Genomic DNA, 20612 nt, shown 5'->3' with positions numbered 1-20612 from the left:
TTCTATATAGCCCTATCCCTCTAGAAATGAACTCCAGAGCGTTGTTTGCATTTTTATGACCTTTCGAGCCTGCATCACTACTTTTAATGATCTGTATCCCTAGATCCTTTTGCTCCTCTATTCCACTTAGACTCTTATTATCCACGGAGTAGGTAGTTTCCTTATTCCTCCAACCAAAATGCACCACCTCACACTTATTTATATTGAAATTCGTTTACCATTGACAGCCCTATTCTACATATTTACTGATGTCATTTTATATTTCGAATGCCCTGGGTTACTGATGTTCCTTTTCCTTACCTTCTTACAGTGGTAAGTGGCATTAGCCGTGCAGGTCAGCTGTTCATTGGGCCAGCCGTCCAGGTCAGAATCCTCTCCACAAACGATGCCGTCTCCGGCGTATCCTATCCGACATTCGCACTTGTATATGGGGTCACTGAAGAGTCCCAGGTAGATACACCTGGCATACTTGTGGCAGTTGTGTGACCCATCTTTACATGGATTATGTGGCTCGCACACCTGTGGGATCAAACAGCGCAGGGTCACGATAAGAACAACAACTTGCATGGGGCCTTTAAAATCCTAAGACACTTCAAAAGAGCGATATCAGGTGAAAATTGATACTGAACCACATAAGATGATATCAGGACAAGTGATCAAAAGTTTACTCGAAGAGTTGGATTTAAGGAGCATCTTAAAGGAGGAGAGTGAGAGAGGTAGAAAGGCAGAGATGCTTAGGGAGGGAATTCCAGAGCTTGGGGCCTAGGCAGCTGAAGGCATGGCTGCTAATGGTGAAACGATTAAAATCGGGGATGCTCAAGCGGCCGGAACCAGATGAGTGCAGATATCTCACAGAATGGTAGGGTTGGTGGAGGTTACAGAGATAGGGAGGGGCGAGGCCATGGAGGGTATTAAACACAAGGATGAGAATTTTAAAATTATAGCTTTGCCATACTGGGAGCCAATATAGGGCAGTGAGCACAGGGGTGATAGGTGACTGGGATTTGGTTTGAGTTAGGATACGGGCACTAGAGTTTTGGATGAGCTCAGGTTTAAGGTTGGGGGGGGGGGTGGGGTTGGGTGGTGGTAGCTGGAAGGCCAGTCAGTAGTGTATTAGAATAGTCGATTCTGGAGGTAACAAAGTCACAACCTAAATACGGGGTTGGTGGGCGGGGGGGCTGTCCATCTTAACTCATGCATCTATCAGGGAGAAAACAACTTACATTCACCACCCCATCTTATCCCTCATATCATCCACTGGATTGTAAATGGATCGAAAAGTCTTGCTTCCACTGCACTAACCAAAGACCCAGCCCAAATGTTGGCCACTCTTAGCTTGAAGAGGATCCTCTTGACATCAACGCTGAATTGATCTTTCACCCATTTGAACCCCCACCCCCCCCCAACCCCAACACTTTTCCATTCTCATTGAAAATAGCCTGAGTGACAGAATACTAGAAAACATCAAACACACATTTAAGAGCTAAACAGAGTAACAGGCAGTGAAATATCTCTTTGCAAATACTTCACTTCCTTACACATTGATAACTAAAACTGCACAGCCTCCATACTTTTATCTTGCAATCTTCCCTCCCTTATTTTGTCTCCTGAAGGTGCCGATTCCTGCTGGGGTCTGGTTCCACAGGGAGTGGTAGCAAACCTCTACCCTTCCCCTATCCCCCACCCTGACCCACTACCTATATACCGAGAAGGAGAGAGAGAAAGAGAGAGAGAAACATTACCTGCAGATATTAGTTTCCATTAGGCATGAAATACCTATTTAGAGTAAAGACAGAAAGAACTTGCATTTATATAGCGCCTTTCATCACCTCAGGACATCCCAATGAAGTACTTTCGAAGTGTAGTCACTATTGTAATGCAGGAGCCACTTTGTGCACAGCAAGATTCCAGAAACAGCAAAGAGATAACAACTAGATAATCTGTTTTAGTGATGTTGGTTGAGGGATAAATATTGGGCCAGGTCACTGGCGAGAACTCCCCTGCTCTTCTTCCAAATAATGCTGCAGGATCTTTTAAGTTCACCTGAGAGGACAGAAGGGGCTTCAATTTTAATGTCTCATCTGAAAGACAGCCCCTCTGATAGTACAGTACTACTCAACTACTGTACAGAAGTGTCAGCCTGGATTGTGTCCTCAAGTCTTTAGATTGGGATTGCAACCACTGAGCAAGGCTGACACCTTGAGAAAGGGTTTCTTTTTCCAGTGCTGATATTGTACTAGTGACATAACCATCGCTGAGGCCCCAAACTTATTTGTACTTCGAACAGTTTAAGACGTTATTACTAACGTTATCCAACTCAGGATGGATGGCTTGGTAAATCCAGACTTGGGTTTCAAACCCAAAACCATTTGATCTGGCACTCAACCGCCTGAGCTCCCCATCTTTTAGTACACAGAGCACTGCTTAATGATGCTAGAAACATAGGCCCAGAAACTCAGGCACTCGGGGGTGCCGCAGTGGGTATAGCTCAGGGCAAACCAATCTGGGAGAGGAGGCCTCAAACAGGCATTAGCCCCATTGATTGGACAGCTTATTTGTCCTTGCCCAATATGATGGGAGACACACATCCGGTGGAAATGTGCATGCGTTGACCTCCATTTTGGGGATTTAGTAGTCCACTTAGAGCCTGGAAAATGACCTAATTTCTAGGCCATATTAATCTACGCGACAGCAAAATTAAGGTTATTTTCATCCTTAACGGTCTCATTTTACATGTTCCTTACTTGCTTGTCCGTCTTGGCTGCTTCAATTCCAAGACCAAAGGGTTGGTTCCCTCTGTAGCGTGGTGGGCAGGGCAAACAGTGAAAGCCAGGCTCAGTGTTCACACACCTCTGAACTCCATTCACTTGGTAGCAGACATCAGAGACTTCTTCACACTAGCAACAAAGAAGCAAAATAAATAGGTCGACAAGGGATCTTTGGCCACAATGTTTAGAATCCAACCTCTGGGGCTACTTCCTCCTTGATGTCCTCGTACCTCATTGATGTCCTCGCAGAATGTGCCATTGCCCCGGTAACCAGAAGGACATGGGCCGCAATCCCATGAGCCATCTGGAGAACTGCTGCACTCCACTCCAGCAAAGCACGGATTGGATAGGCACCCATCTGCCAATTGACAAAGGAAGATGCTCTAATAACAACACGGTAATCAATACCAATATTAGGGAAATATATTGTCACAAGAATCTGACTGAACCTTGTCGGATTGTCATGAAAACTAATTACTAATATTGTTTAGGGAGAGAAATCTGGCCTATATGTGACTCCAGTCCCATGCCAGTCTGATTGACTCTTTACTAACCTTGGAAGTACCTAGTAAATGAATCAAAGAGGGCAATGAGGAGATGGGCAATGAATGCCTTTCATAAAATATTGTTAACCCAGACTAAAAAAAAGGCCTTACCCCTTACAAAAAACAGTTATACCTTATGTGCTTCCACCTACCTATCGGACAGAGATCTTTGTTACATATTTTACTGTCCTTGGCATCCCCCAGGCATTTCTTCCCTCCGTACTTGGGCACTGGGTTGTTGCAGTTCCGTTTGCGTTCGTGCAGGCCTCCCCCACAAGTGGCCGTGCAGATTGACCACGGGGACCAAGGGCTCCAGTTACCGTCAACTGTAAAGAAACAAGACAGTCAGTCAGCCAGCATATTTGAAAGGCACAGGGGAAGGGGCTCATGAAGTGTTATGAATCAAGGCCCAGTAGATGGGTGCACAGGGGCAGGAAGCACGCTGGGGGCGGGACAGGCCAAGAAAGCTGGCAAGCAATAATTTTTCAAGAGCTCATCGGGAGCCAAGTTGGTAAAGGGAATCAATCGCTCTGCTTTGCTGCCATGATCGTGGGTTTGCAATGGGATCTACCCCCGATTTCAGCAGCCACTGGTCCTACTTGGCCTATCAATAGCCAGCTGGTTGCCATTTGCAGGGTTGGGGATGGACCCAATTAGGAGGGGAGGTTGGAGACTATTAAGTGCCTCACCAACGCCTCCCCCCGCTCCCCACCGCCACTCACCACCCACAACCTCACCACCCACACCTGCAACCCCACTCCCAAAACTGCCCAAGAGCAATTTGTCACAGAACTTAAGAGGAACAGAGACCCAGCAGATCTGAGTTACACGCCAAATCGTAGCCCTCCTACTGGAATCATACTCCACCATTTCCTCCCCCATCCTCAAATGCTAGAATTTCTAGGCTCAAAAGTCTAAACTAATGAAAAGTACATTAAGATCAGAAGCCAAAGGGGACAAAGATCTGGAACAAGCTCCCTGGCAGGGAAGAAAAGACTGTGGAGGCTCCAAATCATATTTGGGGACAATGTTGGATGAGTTAGAAGATTCGAGGGATCATCTTCCATTGGCCTTGTCTTGTTCTGGACTTTTCCTACACTCTGCTTTCTTAAGAATGTTAGAAAGCTGCCCAAACTTCTAAGCTTGCCTTTTCTCTTCTCAGATGTTGACAGATCTGCTCTGTGTTTCCAGCACTTTCTGACAATCATAGAACCTTACAGCTAAGGAGGCCATTCAGTCCATTGTGCCTGTGCCAGCTCTTTTCAAGAGCTATCTGATTAGTCCCACTCCCCTGCTCTTTCCCCATAGCCATGCAAATTTCTCCCCTTCAAGTATTTATCCAATTCCTTTTTGAAAGTTGCTACTGAATCTGCTTCCACCGTCCTTCAGACAGTACATTCCAGACCATAACAACTCGCTGTATAAAGAAAAACTCCTCATGTCCCCTCTGCTGCTTTCGCCTGTTATCTTAAATCTGTGTCCTGTTGTCACTGACCCTTCTGCCGGAGGCAAATGTTTCTCCCCACTCTATCAAAACCCCTCATCATTTTGAACACACCTATGAAATCTTCACTTAACCTTCTCTATTCTGAGGAGAACAACCCCAGCTTCGTCAGTCTCTCCACATAACTGAAGTCTCTCATCCCTGGCCTTGATATCCTTCCTAAAGTCAGAATTGGGGGAGGGTCACACAGGCTAATTTATAAACCCTGATAGCCGTAGCTAAAGAGGTGATAAGAGCTGTAACTTGTTCATATGTCATAGGATAACATCCAGACTGTAACACAGCAAATCAGCGAAAACCAACCCTTTGGTTCTAAGCAAATACATAAAGATGCAGCAGCCAGTCAAAGTGCAGCACGAGTGGACTTACTGGGGCACGGAGCCTTCATACATTGCTTTGTTTCCCGTCCGTTACCCTGGCAGTCCTGGCCATTGAGCTGTGGCACGGGTGAGTTACAGAGACGGATGCGGGTGGTGATACCATCGCCGCAGGTGACTGAACACGGAGACCAAGGTGACCAGTGGCTCCAGCCACCGTCCTGACGAACTGAAGACACAAAAATTCACGTCAGCACAAGGAATCAGAAAGTAAGAAATGACAGCGCTCTCCAAATTGACTGATAATAGACCGATCAATGGATAATGGAAATTGGCAGATAATCGAAACTCTCCAAACTTTTAACTTACACATATAGTACAACAGCTTCTCAAGAGCTAGTAGGGCTGGGCAATAACCTCTTCCCTTGCCAGCGACACCTACATCCCCAGAACGAATAATTTTTTAAAAACTTACTTGAATCTTTCTTAGGCCATGTTGTGTCAGAGAGGATTGTCCTATGAGGAGAGATTAAGTAGAATGGGCCTATATTCCCTGCAGTTTAGACAAATGAGAGGTGATCTCAAATGTATAAAATTCAAAGAGGGCTTGACGGGGTAGATACTGAAGACTGTTTCCCCTGGGTAGAGAGTCCAGAAATTGAAGAAGTTAGAAGAATAGTCTAGTTAAAGGGTCAGCCATTTAGGACAGAGATGAGGAGGTAATTCTTCACTCAGAGGGTTGTGAATCTTTGGAATTCTCTAACCCAGAGGGCTGCAGATTCTGAGTCGTTGAGTATATTAAAGACTGAGATTGATAGATTTTTGGAGACTAAGGAAACAAGGGATTTGCGGTTGGGGTGGGGTAGGGGGGGGAGGTGCGGTAAAGTGGAGTTGAGGTCGATCAGTCATGATTTTATTGAATGGCGGAGCAGGCTGTAGGGAGTGTATGGTCTACTCCTGCTCCTATTTCTGCTGTTCCTTTGTACGCAGCAGGAACTTGGCGTTAGCTGTGTCGTGACGAGGCTACAGGCCTGATTTTAACTTTCGGTGGTGGTGGGAAATGGGTGTTAGCAGACTGACTGCCCACTGTACACCAGGCCTAATTTTTCTACTCACTGGCCTCAATGGAATGGATTATCAGGCACGTTGTACAATGGGCGGCAGATCCACTAATGCCCATTTTTCACCTGCTCCCAAAATAAAATTGACCACCAATGCGTTCGGGTTGTGCGCTGGGAAAATTCAGATAAATGGAGAATGGAGGTCAGGAACATAGGAACAGGAGTAGACCATTCAGCCCCTCAAGCCTGACTGCAACGTAAAACAATGGCTCTCATCTTTTTGAAACTTCAAAGCAATATTTGTTGCATTTTAATACATTGATAACTTTCAAGTCACGTGACTTATAAAACAGGCTCCGCCTCCAACACGAATATGCTAAATGCCTATTACATATAACACCAAAATCAGCTTCCTTTCACAACTGAGAGTAAAATACTTTCTTGAAATAGAGACACAGAGATAACAGGGAGCTCTGCGAGTTATGAGACACCTCAGTCACATTCCAAATCAAGTCTTTCACAAGAATTTCAGAGATTGGTAAAAAGCAGCAGCTGTCTGAATTCAGCCTCAGTATCTGACATATCACTTCAGGCTCTGCACATCTATTCTAAGGTGAGGCTGCTATCCAAACTCATCCGATGCGCTGATTAAGTCTGACAGGAAAGGTAAGGAATTTATATTGAGAATAAACAAAAGGAGGGATATATCTTGCACTTTGGGCAAGAGTGTAAAACAGGCAATAGCAAGGCTGTAGTATGTTTCACATCTCTCGACCTTGACTTCAATGGGTATATAAATTGCAAGAGCTATAGAGGTTGCTGGTTCACTATCACCTATTTTGCACTATTGCGCAAAGTTAAGGCATTTTTCAATCTTAATCTCATCCCCTTGTTTTCCTCTTCACCTTCTTTATAATTGCATGCATACCCTTAGCCAGGGTACAATTTTGAGAATGTCGGGCACTCTCTGGTCTCATGCCCATGTTGCTAACTCTCATGGGTGTGCCCAGGTGAGCAGGAATCTTTCATCTTTCATTGCCATTGTCCAACTGCCAACCTGGGTCAATTGGCTGGCTCAGCAAGTGATCATGGGATCTTGTGGCTTGAATGGTTCAGTTTAAAAAGAAACTTATTCTTTCTTGGGATGTGGGTATCACTGGCAATTCTGGTATTTATGACCCATCCCTGGTTCCCCCTTGAGAAGGTGGTGATGGCCTTCTTCTTGAACCTCTGTGGTTGAAGTGCTCCCACAATGCTGTCAGGCGGGAGTTCCAGGATTTTGATCCAGTGATCATGAAGGAATGGCTGATATATTTCCAAGTTTGACTTGGAGGTGATGGTGTTCCCACACACCTGCTGCCCTCGTCCATTTAGGTGGTAGAGGGCACAGGTTTGACAGGTGCCAAGACTATTACACAATGCCTTTCCCAGCCAGGACTTTGGGCAAGCTCATTAGTTATAGTTTGTGTGTGATACGTTTATGGTAAATAGATAGCACACTGACTTGGTTCTGATAGACACTAAGGTTAGTGCAGTTACGAAATCTGCTACACCTCATTCATTCTTACAGTGGGAATGACCAACTCCCTGATTGACATCCATCCAATGAATGAGACTTACTGCGTTTGTCGCATTCGGCTGGCTGGCAAGATTTAGTTTGGATGGATGGGCCCTCGCAACGACTGCTAGTGGGATCACATGACCTTCCACGTTGCTGTGTTCCAGTGCCACACGACACGGAGCATTCTGTCCATTCAGACCAAGGAGACCATCCATCTTCGCTGTCCTTAACTGGAGAGAAAACACAACAACTCCTGTGTACTCAACAATAGCACTGCATCAATTTTATTGAGAGACGAAGGTGAAAGGCCAAGGGTCACAGACCACCCCAGCTGAATAGAGCAAAGCAGAAGAGGTAAATTAAGAAGGACAGGAATTATGCAATGCTTAGTTTGGGTTTGAAGATTGAGGGAGGATGGAATGGTTGAGGGAGATAAAGAGTTTGTGGTCTGAGAAAGGACTGGTTAGAGTGGGAGACTGTCCAATTACTCTTCTTGGGAACACAATCAGGATCAGGGTGGGCACATTTTGATAGAACAAGAGATGAAGCAGAAATCGAAAGGTATTCCAGGAGAGAATGTGCCAGATCATTCACTACAGTACTTGGGTTAGAATCAGCAACTATTCTTTTTACCTTAAGGTAAAGCTTGCAATATTTCTTTCTCTGTTGAAAGTCTGCAATTTGGCATCAGGCTCTAAAAATATTCTGATTTGTTTTCCTTTTGCTTTTTCAAGTCGGCAGCTTAAAAGGTTAGAAACTGCTTTTCATTCCAAGTATCTGAGACGATAATTAATGACTGCTGGTTGGTCCAATCAGGGTTTGAGATACGAATCAGCCCGTGCAGTAATGATCTCAATTGTACAATCACAGATTTATTTCTAGAACCTTTCAATATAACCAGCAGTGTCACCCGTTAATGCATGAAGTCATTAATTATTTCAAAGCAGGTTATATTTTGACAGTATTTGGGCTTTCTGCATGTTATGATTCACGATATATGTTATTAATGATTAGCTTGCCTCAACAATAGTCAGACAGCCAAGTACGTTGTAAGGTTTTGATGTGCCCGACATTGCATCCATTTTTGGTCATAATCGTGACGCAAAACTGCGCCTTTAAATGTGCCTTTCTTCAGTGCGGTGCTGAGGGAGTGCTGCACTGTCAGAGGTGCCATCCTTCGGATGAGAGGTTAAATCGAAGTCCCTCTCAGGTAGACGTAAAAGATCCCAGGCTGCTATTTTGAAGACGAGCAGGGGAATTCTCCCTGGTTACCCTGGTCGTATATTTATCCCTCAATCAATATCACCAAAACAGATGATCTGGTCATTACCTCATTGCTGTCTGTGGGAGGTTTGCTGCCACGTTTTCAACATTACAGCACTTCAAAAGTACTTCATTAGCTGTAAAGTGCTGAGGTCATGAAAGGTGCTATAGGAATACAAGTCCTTCCTTTTCCAATGTTATAGAAGGCAGTTTTTGTTTTTTGGAGGCCGCCTGCCCTTTTATTGTGCTGCAGGCTTCCGATTTCCAAAGCAATAGCTTTGCTCCCACCTCAACCCCACCCCAACCCCAAAAGAGCTTTTTAAAAATTCATTTCTGGGATGTGGGCATCGCTGGCTATGCCAGCATTTGTTGCCCATCCCTAATTGCCCTTGAGAAAGTGGTGGTGAGCCACAGTCCTTGGGAAGTAGGCACACCAACAGTGCTATTAGGAAGGGAGTTCCAGGATTTTGACCCAACAACAGTGAAGGAGCGGTAATTATAGTTCCAAGTCAGGGTAGTGTGTGGCTTGGCGGGGAACCTGCAGGTGGTGGTGTTCCCATGCATCTGCTGCTTTGTCCTTCCAGGTGGTAGAGGTCACAGGAGCCTTGGTGAGTTGCTGCAGTGCATCTTGTAGATGGTACACACTGCTGCCACTGTGTGTCGGTGGTGGAGGGTGTGAATGTTGAAGGTGATGGATGGGGTGCCAATCAAACTGGCTGCTTTGTCCGGGATGGTATCGTGCTTTTTGAGTGTTGTTGGAGCTGCACTCATCTAGACAACTGGAGAGTATTCCATCACACTCCTGACTTGTGCCTGTTGGATGTTAGAAAGGCTCTGGGGAGTCAGGACGTGAGTTACTTGTTGCAAAATTCCCAGCCAAAAAGTCCACAGCTGAGGAGTTGATACACCTATATTCCAAGGTATCTCCCAGGCACTGTAGGTATCTCAAGCTACTTAAACTAACAAGCCCCGATGTTCCAATGCAGCATTTACTCACCAGCACTAAGAACTGCTCTTTCCAAACTTTCAGGTTATGAACCTCACAGGACAAACCAGCCAGTCAGAAGCACAAGTCCAAATAGGAATGTTTCTTGGGCTTTGGAGGCTGTAAGTGGTCCTTCGACACCCCCTATTGCTCAGATTACTGAACAAACACATGACCACAGTACAGTGCTCCAACTCTTGACTGCCAAAGCCTGTTCTGCCTTACAAGGCTCATCGATTGGCTATCACCATGGAGACAGCCCTGCCCATCCCAGGTTGCTGACTGAAAACCTATCAGGTGGAATCAGGAAGTGATAAATGGGGGGAGTTTTGAAAAATAAAGTCTTGCGATAAAGATGCCACAAACTGTTCACATTCTTAAACTATAAAGACAAAGATATTTCTTTCCCAGCTTTTCTGCATCTTGTTCTCTATTCACTGCTCCATAGCATTTACAACTTCCCGTGCCCATTCACTGATCCACTTCAATCCTTTGCTCGGATTCCTCTCTTCTGACCATCTTCTCCCACTTCCTTTCAGCTGCTTCCTGTCTGGCCCTCAGTGATTCATATGTTGATAAAACACAGGGAATGCACCCAGCATAACCAGCTCTCCATGTCTCTCCCCTGACGCAAAGACTGTGCTTAGAAATATAAAACCCCTCAAAACTGCCAGCACAGCGACATTCTCCACAGACTCATCATGACCTACACTGACTTCCCCCTAACACTTATTATCGCAATGAAAATAAACTCCTATAAAAACCTCGACATCAATAACAAGAACATAATCAGAAAAAGGGCCAAACAACATTTCTCAAGTTGCACGTGTTGTAATTTGGAACACGAGTCTGGATTTTCTGCACCCACTGCCGAGAGCAACGGCAGGCGAAAGAAATGCCGTCCCACACACTGTGCCACTATGATCTTCCTTGTGGCGGCCCACAATAATGTGCCGGCCGGGCCAAACACCCCCACCCCCCCACCCTCGCCCAATCACGTGGCGGGGACGGGCTCACCGACGCCGGCACTGGCGGCATTTTTTAAAGGGCAGCTGGTTAATTTAAAGTTTTAAAATTACACACCCTCCCCCCACTGTACTAATTAAAAATCTTCTGCCCCTTTCCCATCCCCCAGGTCCGTCGCCAGGGAGCCTGACGTCAGCAGCTCTCAAAATCCCAGCCATGTGCATTTAACGGAGTAAATACCAAAGCTAAAAACTCCAGGAGTCTCAGAGTGGGGGGAGCGGGGGGGGATCTTGTAGAGATAAATGACCAGATAATCTCTTTTAATGATGTTGACTGAGGGATAAATATTGGCCGGGACACTGGGGAGATGTCCCATGCTCTTTGAAACAGCGCTGTGGGGTCTGTTACATCCGCTTGAGGGGGGCAGCGGTTTAAAGTCACATCCAGGAAGGTCATTTAATTGGGCAGCACTGTTGTAAAATTGAACTGCCAATTTCTTCCTCTGCCCCTCAACTGCAACAGGGATATTCGATTGCTACAGTTCACACAGAGTATGAGACATGCTGACACAGGTTAAAAATACAAATCTTTTGATTATATACTTACGGAGACATGAGGGGCAGCACTCGCCTTCGATGAAAGAGGGACTGGCGCACGACACAGGGGGGCAGGTAATCCGACGACAGATGATGCTGAAATCCTGAATGTTGGGGAAAAAAACCGTCACCCTCCTGTCAGTGTATGCTTGAGAAAGACTCTTATACCTAATGTGAGTCTTAGAACATCATAATTCCAATGTTTTAAATACTGGGAGACCACCAATCACTGGGTATGTGAGTACAGTGCAAGTTGTATCATAGTTTTGCATTCTGTGATATAACATGACTTGAGGGGAGCACATCATGTCTTATTCCTATTTTCTGCTGCCCGTATCCTAACTCTCACCAAGTCCCGTTCACCCATCACCCACCGTGTTTGCTGACTTGACATTGGATCCTGGTCAAGTAGTGCCTCAATGTTAAAATTCTCATTGTGATGTTCATATCCTCACATTCCCAACCCTCCGCTCCCCTGGCTCTGTAACCTCCTGCAGCCTTACCACCCTTCAAAATATACGGATTCCTCCAATTCTGGCCTCTTGCGCATCCATGATTTTCAGCACTTCACCACTGGCTTCAGCTGCCTGAGCCCATAGCTCTGGAATGTTCTCCCTAAACTTCTCTGCCTCTCTATCTTTCTCTCTCCTCCCTTAAGAGCTTAAAACCTACCTCTATGGCCAAGCTTTTGGTCACGTGTCCTAATATCTCCTTATGCAGCTCAGTTCAAACTTTGCTGTTAACGATTCTCTGAAGCGCCTTGGGATGATTTACTATGTTTAAGGCACTATACAAAGGCAAGTTGCTATTGTTGTTGAGAGGCCATGGAATGGGATTGTGGGAAATGGAAGGAAACCTAACAGACGTGTGCAATATAGGGTGCTCATGAGGCTGGCACACAGGCTTGTTGTTGAGGCAAGGTCGCGGCAGCTATTACCTGTACCTGTGCTATTCCCGACCTGGGGAAGCTGACAAGGGGTGGCTGAAATAGGGAGAGATTCCCAAAACGAGCCCAAATTTCTTGCACGGTTGCGCTCAGAAACAAGTACATTCTGGCTGCAAATCAAATAAGCAGCGTAAAAGATCGTGGAATTTGTGAGTAGTGTACCATAAATGTAACACTCCCCAATTTCCTCAATCTCCTGACTGCCTATCAATTCCACCACTCGAACGTACCTCCTCTGCACATTAAATTGACCCTACCCCGAAGTACAGAACCTCATACATGGGTTTCCCGTAATTAGGCTCAGAGCTTCTCCTCAAATTACCACCAGATTTTCAGGCACAGCAGCAGACACAATCATTTTCCTGGTGTTTTATTGCAATTGTTTTCTTCTCAGATTTAGCCTTGTTGAGATCTGCTCTGCATTATCTGTTTCTGTTAAAGAGTTTTTATGGCATCAATGTGAGTCACATTAAAAATTGAAAAGCTTTCCAATTCTCAAACATGTGGTGCCAAATATGCACGACCGACGATTGAAGGAATTGAAACTTTTAACTTGCATACTTAAAGAAATACATCATGCGAGTTCAGCACGTTCCTTGGGTACCAATTGCTTTTACACTAAATTTATGCCCATCTTTACATTCCATCTAATTAGATTGGCAACCAATGTTGAGAATGGTTTAACATCTGCAATGTGATCCTGCAGGAAATTCAGGTTCTTAATATTTGCCCTGAATATTGGGACCTCCACTACCTGCTGTAAGGGATAGGAACGCCAGTGGATAATAGAGCTGAGCCTAACATTCGAAAGTCTCCAAGTTTTACTCTTGCCTATTAGATGCAACAAAACTGTCAGCTCCGGATTGAAGACGATGCGAATCACATAAACTGAATCTCAGCTTACTTGGGTACTGAATTTGATTTTGATCAGGCAGGGGAAGAATGGAGCTGGCGGGCCATGCCTTGAAATGGCATCGGATGGAAGGCTCCATCTGGTGAAGACTTGGGGAGAGAATAGGAACGCAGATAACAGAATCTATGGCAGAGATTTTTAATTTGCTCTCTGGATGAGGTGGATATGAGAACAGGAATATTTGCAATTGTGAATGGTAAATGCCGATTTGGCCTGTTTGTGTGCTGTTCCTTCAACAACAACAACAAATTATATTTATATTGCGCCTTTCAAGCAATAAGATTCCCAAGTTGCTTCACCGGAGCCACAAAAGGAGATATTGGCCGTACTTTTATGGTGAATGGATGGGAGCTGGACTCAGACGTGAATTGTCCCGAGGCGGGACTTCCACCCACTTGAGGGAGTCAGTCAGCGGGCTGGCAGCTCTTAGTCCCAGCAGCGCCACCAGGAGTGGTGGCCACTGCTGGGACTGCAGCCCATCCGGCGCCATGGATCGAGGAGGGAAGGCCCTTCTCTGGTGAGGCTGGAGTGGTCCTTTGGGGGGAGGGGGGTGGGTTGGGAGGAGGGAGCGGCCCTCAATCGGGCACCCTGTTCCCGCCTGCCGTGCCCACTCCCCCCCGGGGCACGGAAAGGCCGGCAGCTATCGCTGGGTGGCCTTTCACGTCCCCAGCACACCCGCTTACCACGGGTAAAATACCCGTGGAGACGGGCGAGGGCCCTGAAGTGGCTGTTAAGTGGCCACTTCAAGGTCTTGATTGGCCTTGGGCGGGCGGCCCGTTTTCCACACCCCCCCCCCCACCCAACCTGACCGGCGTAAACTTGTCCGGAGGCGGAATTGGGGCGGGTAGGCCTCCCAGAGCCTGCCGCTCAATTTTATGCCGCCCCCAAGCCACCATCCAATCTGCTGGGGCGGCGTAAAATTCCGGCCATTAGGTCAGATGACCAAAAGCTTGTTCAGAGAGGTAGGTTTAAGGAGTGCCATAATGGAGGAAAGCGAGGCGGAGAGATAGAGAGGTGGAGAGGTGAAGAGAGAGTTTTTAAGAGTTTGGGGCCTAGGCAACTGAAGACGTGGGCACCAATGGTGGAGCAATTAATATCAGTGATGCTCAAGAGGCCAGAATTAGAGGAGCGCAGATTGCTTTGGACGGTTGTGGGGCTGGAGAGGTGGAGACAAGGCCATGGAGGGTTGCACTTCCAGGTGCTTGCTGTTCACTTACTGAAGTCAGTCTAAAAGTGACATTTTAAAACTGGAAAGCTGCTAGAGTTCCGCACTCACAAGGAAATTGCATGGAGAGAGGAGAGAGACGAGAAGATTTCTTTACGTAGTCTGTTGTTATGATCTGGAACTCTCTGCCTGTCGAAGCCGATTCAATAGTAATTTCCAAAAGGGAATTGAAGAAATACTTCAAAAGGAAAAATCTGGGGAAAGAGCTGGAGGATGTGGGACTGACTGGATAGCTCTTTCAAAGAGCCGGCACAGGCTTGATGGGCCAAATGGCCTCCTTCCGCACTGGATCATTCTACGGCCCTGTGAGAGCTGTGTGGACTTTTTCCGCATTCCTTCAGCTTTTGTTCACGTACATGGGCTCAGAAAATTCCAGAATTTGCCCTGGCTGGTTGGCGATCGCTTGAATGAAATTGTGACAGACGAGCTGCTGCTGCTGCTTTTATCAACGTCACAGCAAGCGAGGACAGCTGATATCTATTGGTTCTGGGGAGGCGGGGGGGAGAGGGAGGGAGGGAAGGACCTCACCCCCACTTGCAGACCATGGCTTACTGCACAGGGCACTGCCAAAAGAAAGAGAAAAACACTGCATTTATAACGCGCCTTTCATGACCTTACGCCATCCCAAAATTCTTTAACCATGAGGTACTCCTTTGAAATGTAGTCACTTTTGTAAGCAGGGAAACACGGTAGTCAATCTGTACACAGCAAACTTCCACAATCTATGGGCCCTGACAACATTCCGGCAATAGTACTGAAGACCTGTTCTCCAGAACTAGCCCCTAGCCAGGCTGTTCCAGTATAGCTACAACACTGACATCTACCCAGCAATCTGGAAAATTACCCTGGTATACCCTGTACACAAAAAGCAGGACAAGTCCAACCCGGCCAATTAGCGTCCCATCAGTCTACTCTCAATCATCAGTAAAGTGATGGAAGGGGTCATCAACAGTGCTATCAAGCAGCACTTGCTCAGCGATAACCTGCTCAGTGACACTCAGTTTGGGTTCCGCCAGGGCCACTCAGCTCCTGACCTCATTACAGCCGTGGTCCAAACATGGACAAAAGAGCTGAACTCAAGAGGTGAGGTGCAAGTGACTGCCATTGACATCAAGGCAGCATTTAACCGAGTATGGCATCAAGGAGCCCTAGCAAAATTGGAGTCAATGGGAATCAGGGGGAAAACTCTCTGCTGGTTAGAATCATACTTACCGCAAAGGAAGATGATTGTGGTTGTTGGAGGTCAATCATCTCAGCTCCAGGACATCACTGCAGGAGTTCCTCAGGGTAGAGTCCTAGACCCAATCATCTTCAGCTGCTTCATCAATGACCTTATCTCCATCAAAAGGTCAGAAGTGGGGATGTTCACTGATGATGGTACAATGTTCAGTACCATTCATGACTCCTCAGATGCTGAAGCGGCCCATGTCCCTATGCAGCAAGTCCTGGACAATATCTAGGCTTGGGCTGATAAGTGGCAAGTAACATTCGCGCCACACAAGTGCCAGGCAATGACCATTTCAAACAAGAGAGAATCTAACCATCTCCCCTTGATATTCGATGGCATTGTCATTGCTGAATACCCCACTAACCACATCCTGGGGGTCACCATTGACCAGAGACTGAACTGGACCAGCCACATAAATGCTGTGGCTACAACAGCAGGTCAGAGGTTGGGAATTCTGCAGCGATTAACTCACCTCCTGTCTCCCCAGTGCCCATCTACCATCTACAAGGCACAGCTCAGGAGTGTGATGGAATACTCTCCACTAGCCTGGATGGGTTCAGCTCCAACAACACTCAAGAAGCTCGACACCATCCAGGACAAAGCAGCCTGCTTGATTGGCACCCCATCCACCATCTTCAACATTCACTCCCTCCACCACTAGCACACAGTGACAGCAGTGTGTATCATCTACAAGATGCACTGCAGCAACTCACTAAGGCTCCTTCAACAGCACCTTCCAAACCCACGACCTCTACCACCTGGAAGGACATGGGCAGCAGATGCATGGGAACACCACCACCTGCAAGTTCCCCTCCAAGCTACACACCATTCTGACTTGGAATTATATCGCCGTTCCTTCACTGTCACTGCGTCAAAATCCTGGAACTCCCTTCCTAACAGCACTGTGGGTGTCCCTACACTCCAAGGACTACAGCGGTTCAAGAAGGCAGCTCACCACCACCTTCTTAAGGGCAATTGAGAATGGGCAATAAATGCTGGCCTAGCCAGCGATGCCCACATCCCACGAAAGAGTCAAATTAAATGAGCTGAATGCCCTGATTGTTTCTTTGTGATGTCAGTTGAGGGATAGATATTGGCCAGGACACAGGGGAGCCGAAGACTTTAATACATTTAGAACTCTGCCCCAGTAATGATTAAACTGTCTCCACCAGGACTCTTCAGAATACTTTGACTGATTAGAACCATCATGATTGAAACCTTTCACAGACTTCAATTACATCTGCTACAAATCTGATTTTAAAAGTCATTATTCACTCTTTGGTGTGGTTTTTCATTGCAGTCGAGAAGCTGATAGTGTGTGTATTACACTGACTCTCCACTGTCTCTTCCAGCTCCAGTTTCTCAGTGGATCTTTTTAAAACTCCGAGAAGTTCAGCCAATGGTTCAGATGAAACCAATTATTGCCTATGTATTGAGTTTCTAACTGAACATGAAACATGTGTAGGAAACTGAGCTTGGGAAGCTAGAAGAGGCAAAGTCATTCTAGGAGAGAGGATCTGGATATCATCGAGCATAGAGTCTACAAAATAGAAACAGGCCATTTGACCCAAGTGGTCTAGGCCAGACTTTATGCTCCATGCAAGCCTGCTCCCACACTTCTTCATCTAACCCTATCCTTGGATTCCTTTCTCCCTTGTGTGTTTATCTAGCTTCCCCTTAAATGCATCTATCATATTCGCCTCAACTACTCCTTATGGTAGCGAGTTCCACATTCTTACCACTCTCTGGGTAAAGTTTTTCCTGAATTCCCCATTGGATTTTTTTTGTGACTGTCTTATATTTATGGCCCCTAGTTTTGGTCTCGCCCACAAGTGGAAACATCTTCTCTACGTCTACCCTATCAAAGCCCTTTGTAATCTTGAAGACCTTTGTCAGGTCAACCCTTTTCTTCTCTTTTCCAAAGGAAGGAGCCCCAGCCTGTTCAGTCTTTTTTTTGGTAAGTATATCCTCCAGTTCTGGTATCATTCTTATCAATCTTTTTTGCACTTTCTCCAGTGCCTCTGTGTCCTTTTGATATGGGGGTCCTGAACTGTGCACATTACTAACCAAAGTTCGGTAAAGTTTAACAAAATTTCTCAAGCCAAACAGCTGAAAGGAAACAGAAAAGTGCCCAAGGCTGATAGAAAATAGAAAATGAAACAGGAGGGCAGAGAACTTTACAGAGCAGAAAGCAGAGTAGGAAACGGACCAAGAGTCTGCGATCTAATGAGACACAGATTTGTACAAATTCTAGCACTGAAGGAGGCCAATTGGCCTGTTTAGGCTGTGCTGGTGCTGGTGCTGGTGCTGGTGCTGGTGCTGGTGCTGGTGCTGGTGCTGGTGCTGGTGCTGGCTCCACAACAGGATCTGTCTAAACTAATCCCATTTCCTTGGCCTTTCTCAAACATCTTCATATTCTCCATTTTCAAATACCTATCCAATTCCATTTAAGGTGAAGTCGTTGCCTTTGCTCATAGGCCACTTTTTTTGTGTTGATTGTTCTGATAATCCTTTGTGTGAAAAAATATAATTTGGGTTTACACATTTGTGGGATTATTCAGAACTTTACAGAGGAAAAGGACTACACCATGGGACAGACAGAGAAAGACCTGGGGAACATTTTACGTGGGTGACAGGGGGTGTCAGCCACCTCTGAGGAAGGCCTGGCAAATTACATGCCAATCAGGCACTTAAGTGGACAGCGGCGGGCCTTCCCCGGGATCGAGGAACCCTGCGACAGAAGTCCCGCCTGCTTTGAGCTGTCAGCCAATCAGAGGCATTGGTGCAAATGGCATACTTCAGTCCAGATGTTAAGTGAAGTCCCCATCTGTCTGCTCCAGTGGCTGTTAAGAGATCCCGTGGTACTAATGGAAGAGGAGCCAGGAATTCTCCTAGTGCCCTGGGTAACATTCCCCCTTAACCAAAACCAGTTAAAAATGTTCCTCCAACTCACGGATATTTGTGGGCTACTGTTGGCTCAGAAGGGTTCTCACGTTATGGCAACTAAACAGCACAAGCACTAGCAGGGCGATAAGGATGCCACCTACTTGGAAAGTGAGTGCATAAATGGGGTAGAGGAGCAGAGGGATCTGGGGTACAGCTAGTTAATAAGGTCATAAAAGGCAAACAAATCACAGGGGTTCATGGATGGATAGAATTGAAAAGCAGAGAATTTATGTTAAACTTGTATAGAACCTCAGTTAGACCACATTTGGAATACGGTGAACAGTTCTGGTTTCTATCTTATATAAACGATATAGAGGCACTGGAGAGGTTGCAAAAAAGATTTACTAGAATGATACAAGAACTGAGAGGTTGTATGTATCAGATAAGATTGAAGAGGCTGGGGATTGTTTCTCTAGTAAAGAGGAGACTGAGGGGGTTAACCTGATAGAGATTAAGATTATGAAATGGTTTGATAGATGTTTCCGCTTGTGAGGGAGACCAAAACTAGGGGACATCAACATAAAATAGTCACTAATCAATTCAATAGGGAATTCAGGAGTAACCTCTTTATCCAGAGAATGGTGAGACTGTGCAACTTGCTACCACAGTGAATGGTTGAGGCGAACAGCACAGATGTATTTTAAGGGAAGCTAGATAAACATGAGGCAGAAAGGAATAGAAGGGTGTTGATGAAGGGTGGGTGAAGGCTTGTGTGGAACATAAACTCTGGTATGGGCCAGTTGGGTTGAATGGCCTGTGACTGTGCTGTAAATACTATGTAATACTATCTAAGTAATGCATTATATGAAGTGTTTTAATGTGAACAGTATTATCACAAATATATGGGTTTTAATGATAATAGGGCTGTATTAGACAGGGGAAATGACACTCCTGATCCCAATTAGCTGGGTTGACCTTGCCAATGTACATTTGTAGTGTGTCAATAGCAGCAAAGACTGCTAATGAAAGCATATAAACTCTATTCACAATATAATCTTGATGAAGAACTTTCTTACATTGGTTTGAAAGAGACTGCTGGGGAAACCTGCAGGAGAGTGATCATTTACAACGCCATTAATCAGAACCAGCCCGGGGGTTACTGCTTGTACTTTGTTATTATTTGCGCATTATTAGTCCCCTGACAAGTACTTTACAGCCTAGTCAGGGCCAGTATACCATCCTTCACTGAAAATATGAAAGGATCTCGGATACCAGACTGTGAACTGGGCCACATTCTGACAAGTGAGTTGAGGTACAGCACCTTTCAGTGCCCTACCAGGATCACAGCTCCCTGACTTTCACTGATGATCTTAAATGGGGCACGGCCGTATGGAAAAAAAAAATGCTTGGCAAATCTTTTCTTCTGCCGTGCACCTCCCTTTTGGTTGGCAAAATGCATCGTGCTGATGTGAATGTACCTGAACCCTGTCACGTATCCGCTGCATATCATTTCGCTACGAATGGATCATGCCATGTTGTGATTTGTCTTGACATCCCCAGGGCTGTTGACTCTTTGCTAGATGAGCCTGTCCCAAGTGACCCTGCTTCATGACCGAGCCCAGGCAGTGAGGGCCGAATGGCTATTTGACTGCGGATGGCATCACAACTAAAGTCTAATTCTGTCTCCAACTGATCCCCATGCTCTCCAGGAACCCTGGATAATGTTTCTTCCCCTGCAACCCCACTCTCCTCTGTAGCCTAGAGACACTGAGGCCATTGATGGAACTAGCAGAGACCAGCTAACTTAGCATAGACCAGGAGTTGAACATCTTCAGGCAAAGGAGCTGG

General features: G+C 46.0%; 1 protein-coding gene across 1 annotated transcript in view; it reads right to left on the bottom strand.

The window, feature by feature from the left end:
* The window catches only part of thbs2a (thrombospondin 2a), a 67763-nt gene that overhangs the window by 21491 nt on the left and 25660 nt on the right, over positions 1-20612 (bottom strand). Inside the window, exons 7-13 of the mRNA XM_068045464.1 lie at positions 11577-11670; positions 7816-7986; positions 5187-5363; positions 3466-3639; positions 2999-3126; positions 2745-2897; positions 301-519 (exon numbers count right to left, since the gene is read on the bottom strand). Of these exons, the coding sequence (XP_067901565.1) occupies positions 301-519; positions 2745-2897; positions 2999-3126; positions 3466-3639; positions 5187-5363; positions 7816-7986; positions 11577-11670 (1116 nt within the window). The remainder of the gene's footprint in view (positions 1-300; positions 520-2744; positions 2898-2998; positions 3127-3465; positions 3640-5186; positions 5364-7815; positions 7987-11576; positions 11671-20612) is intronic.

Source organism: Heterodontus francisci, chromosome 13 (genome assembly GCF_036365525.1).
Source record: "Heterodontus francisci isolate sHetFra1 chromosome 13, sHetFra1.hap1, whole genome shotgun sequence".
NCBI classification, from domain to species: Eukaryota; Metazoa; Chordata; class Chondrichthyes; order Heterodontiformes; family Heterodontidae; genus Heterodontus; species Heterodontus francisci.
The sequence above is the reverse complement of the archived record's forward strand: the minus strand, read 5'-3'. Positions and strand labels throughout refer to the sequence as shown.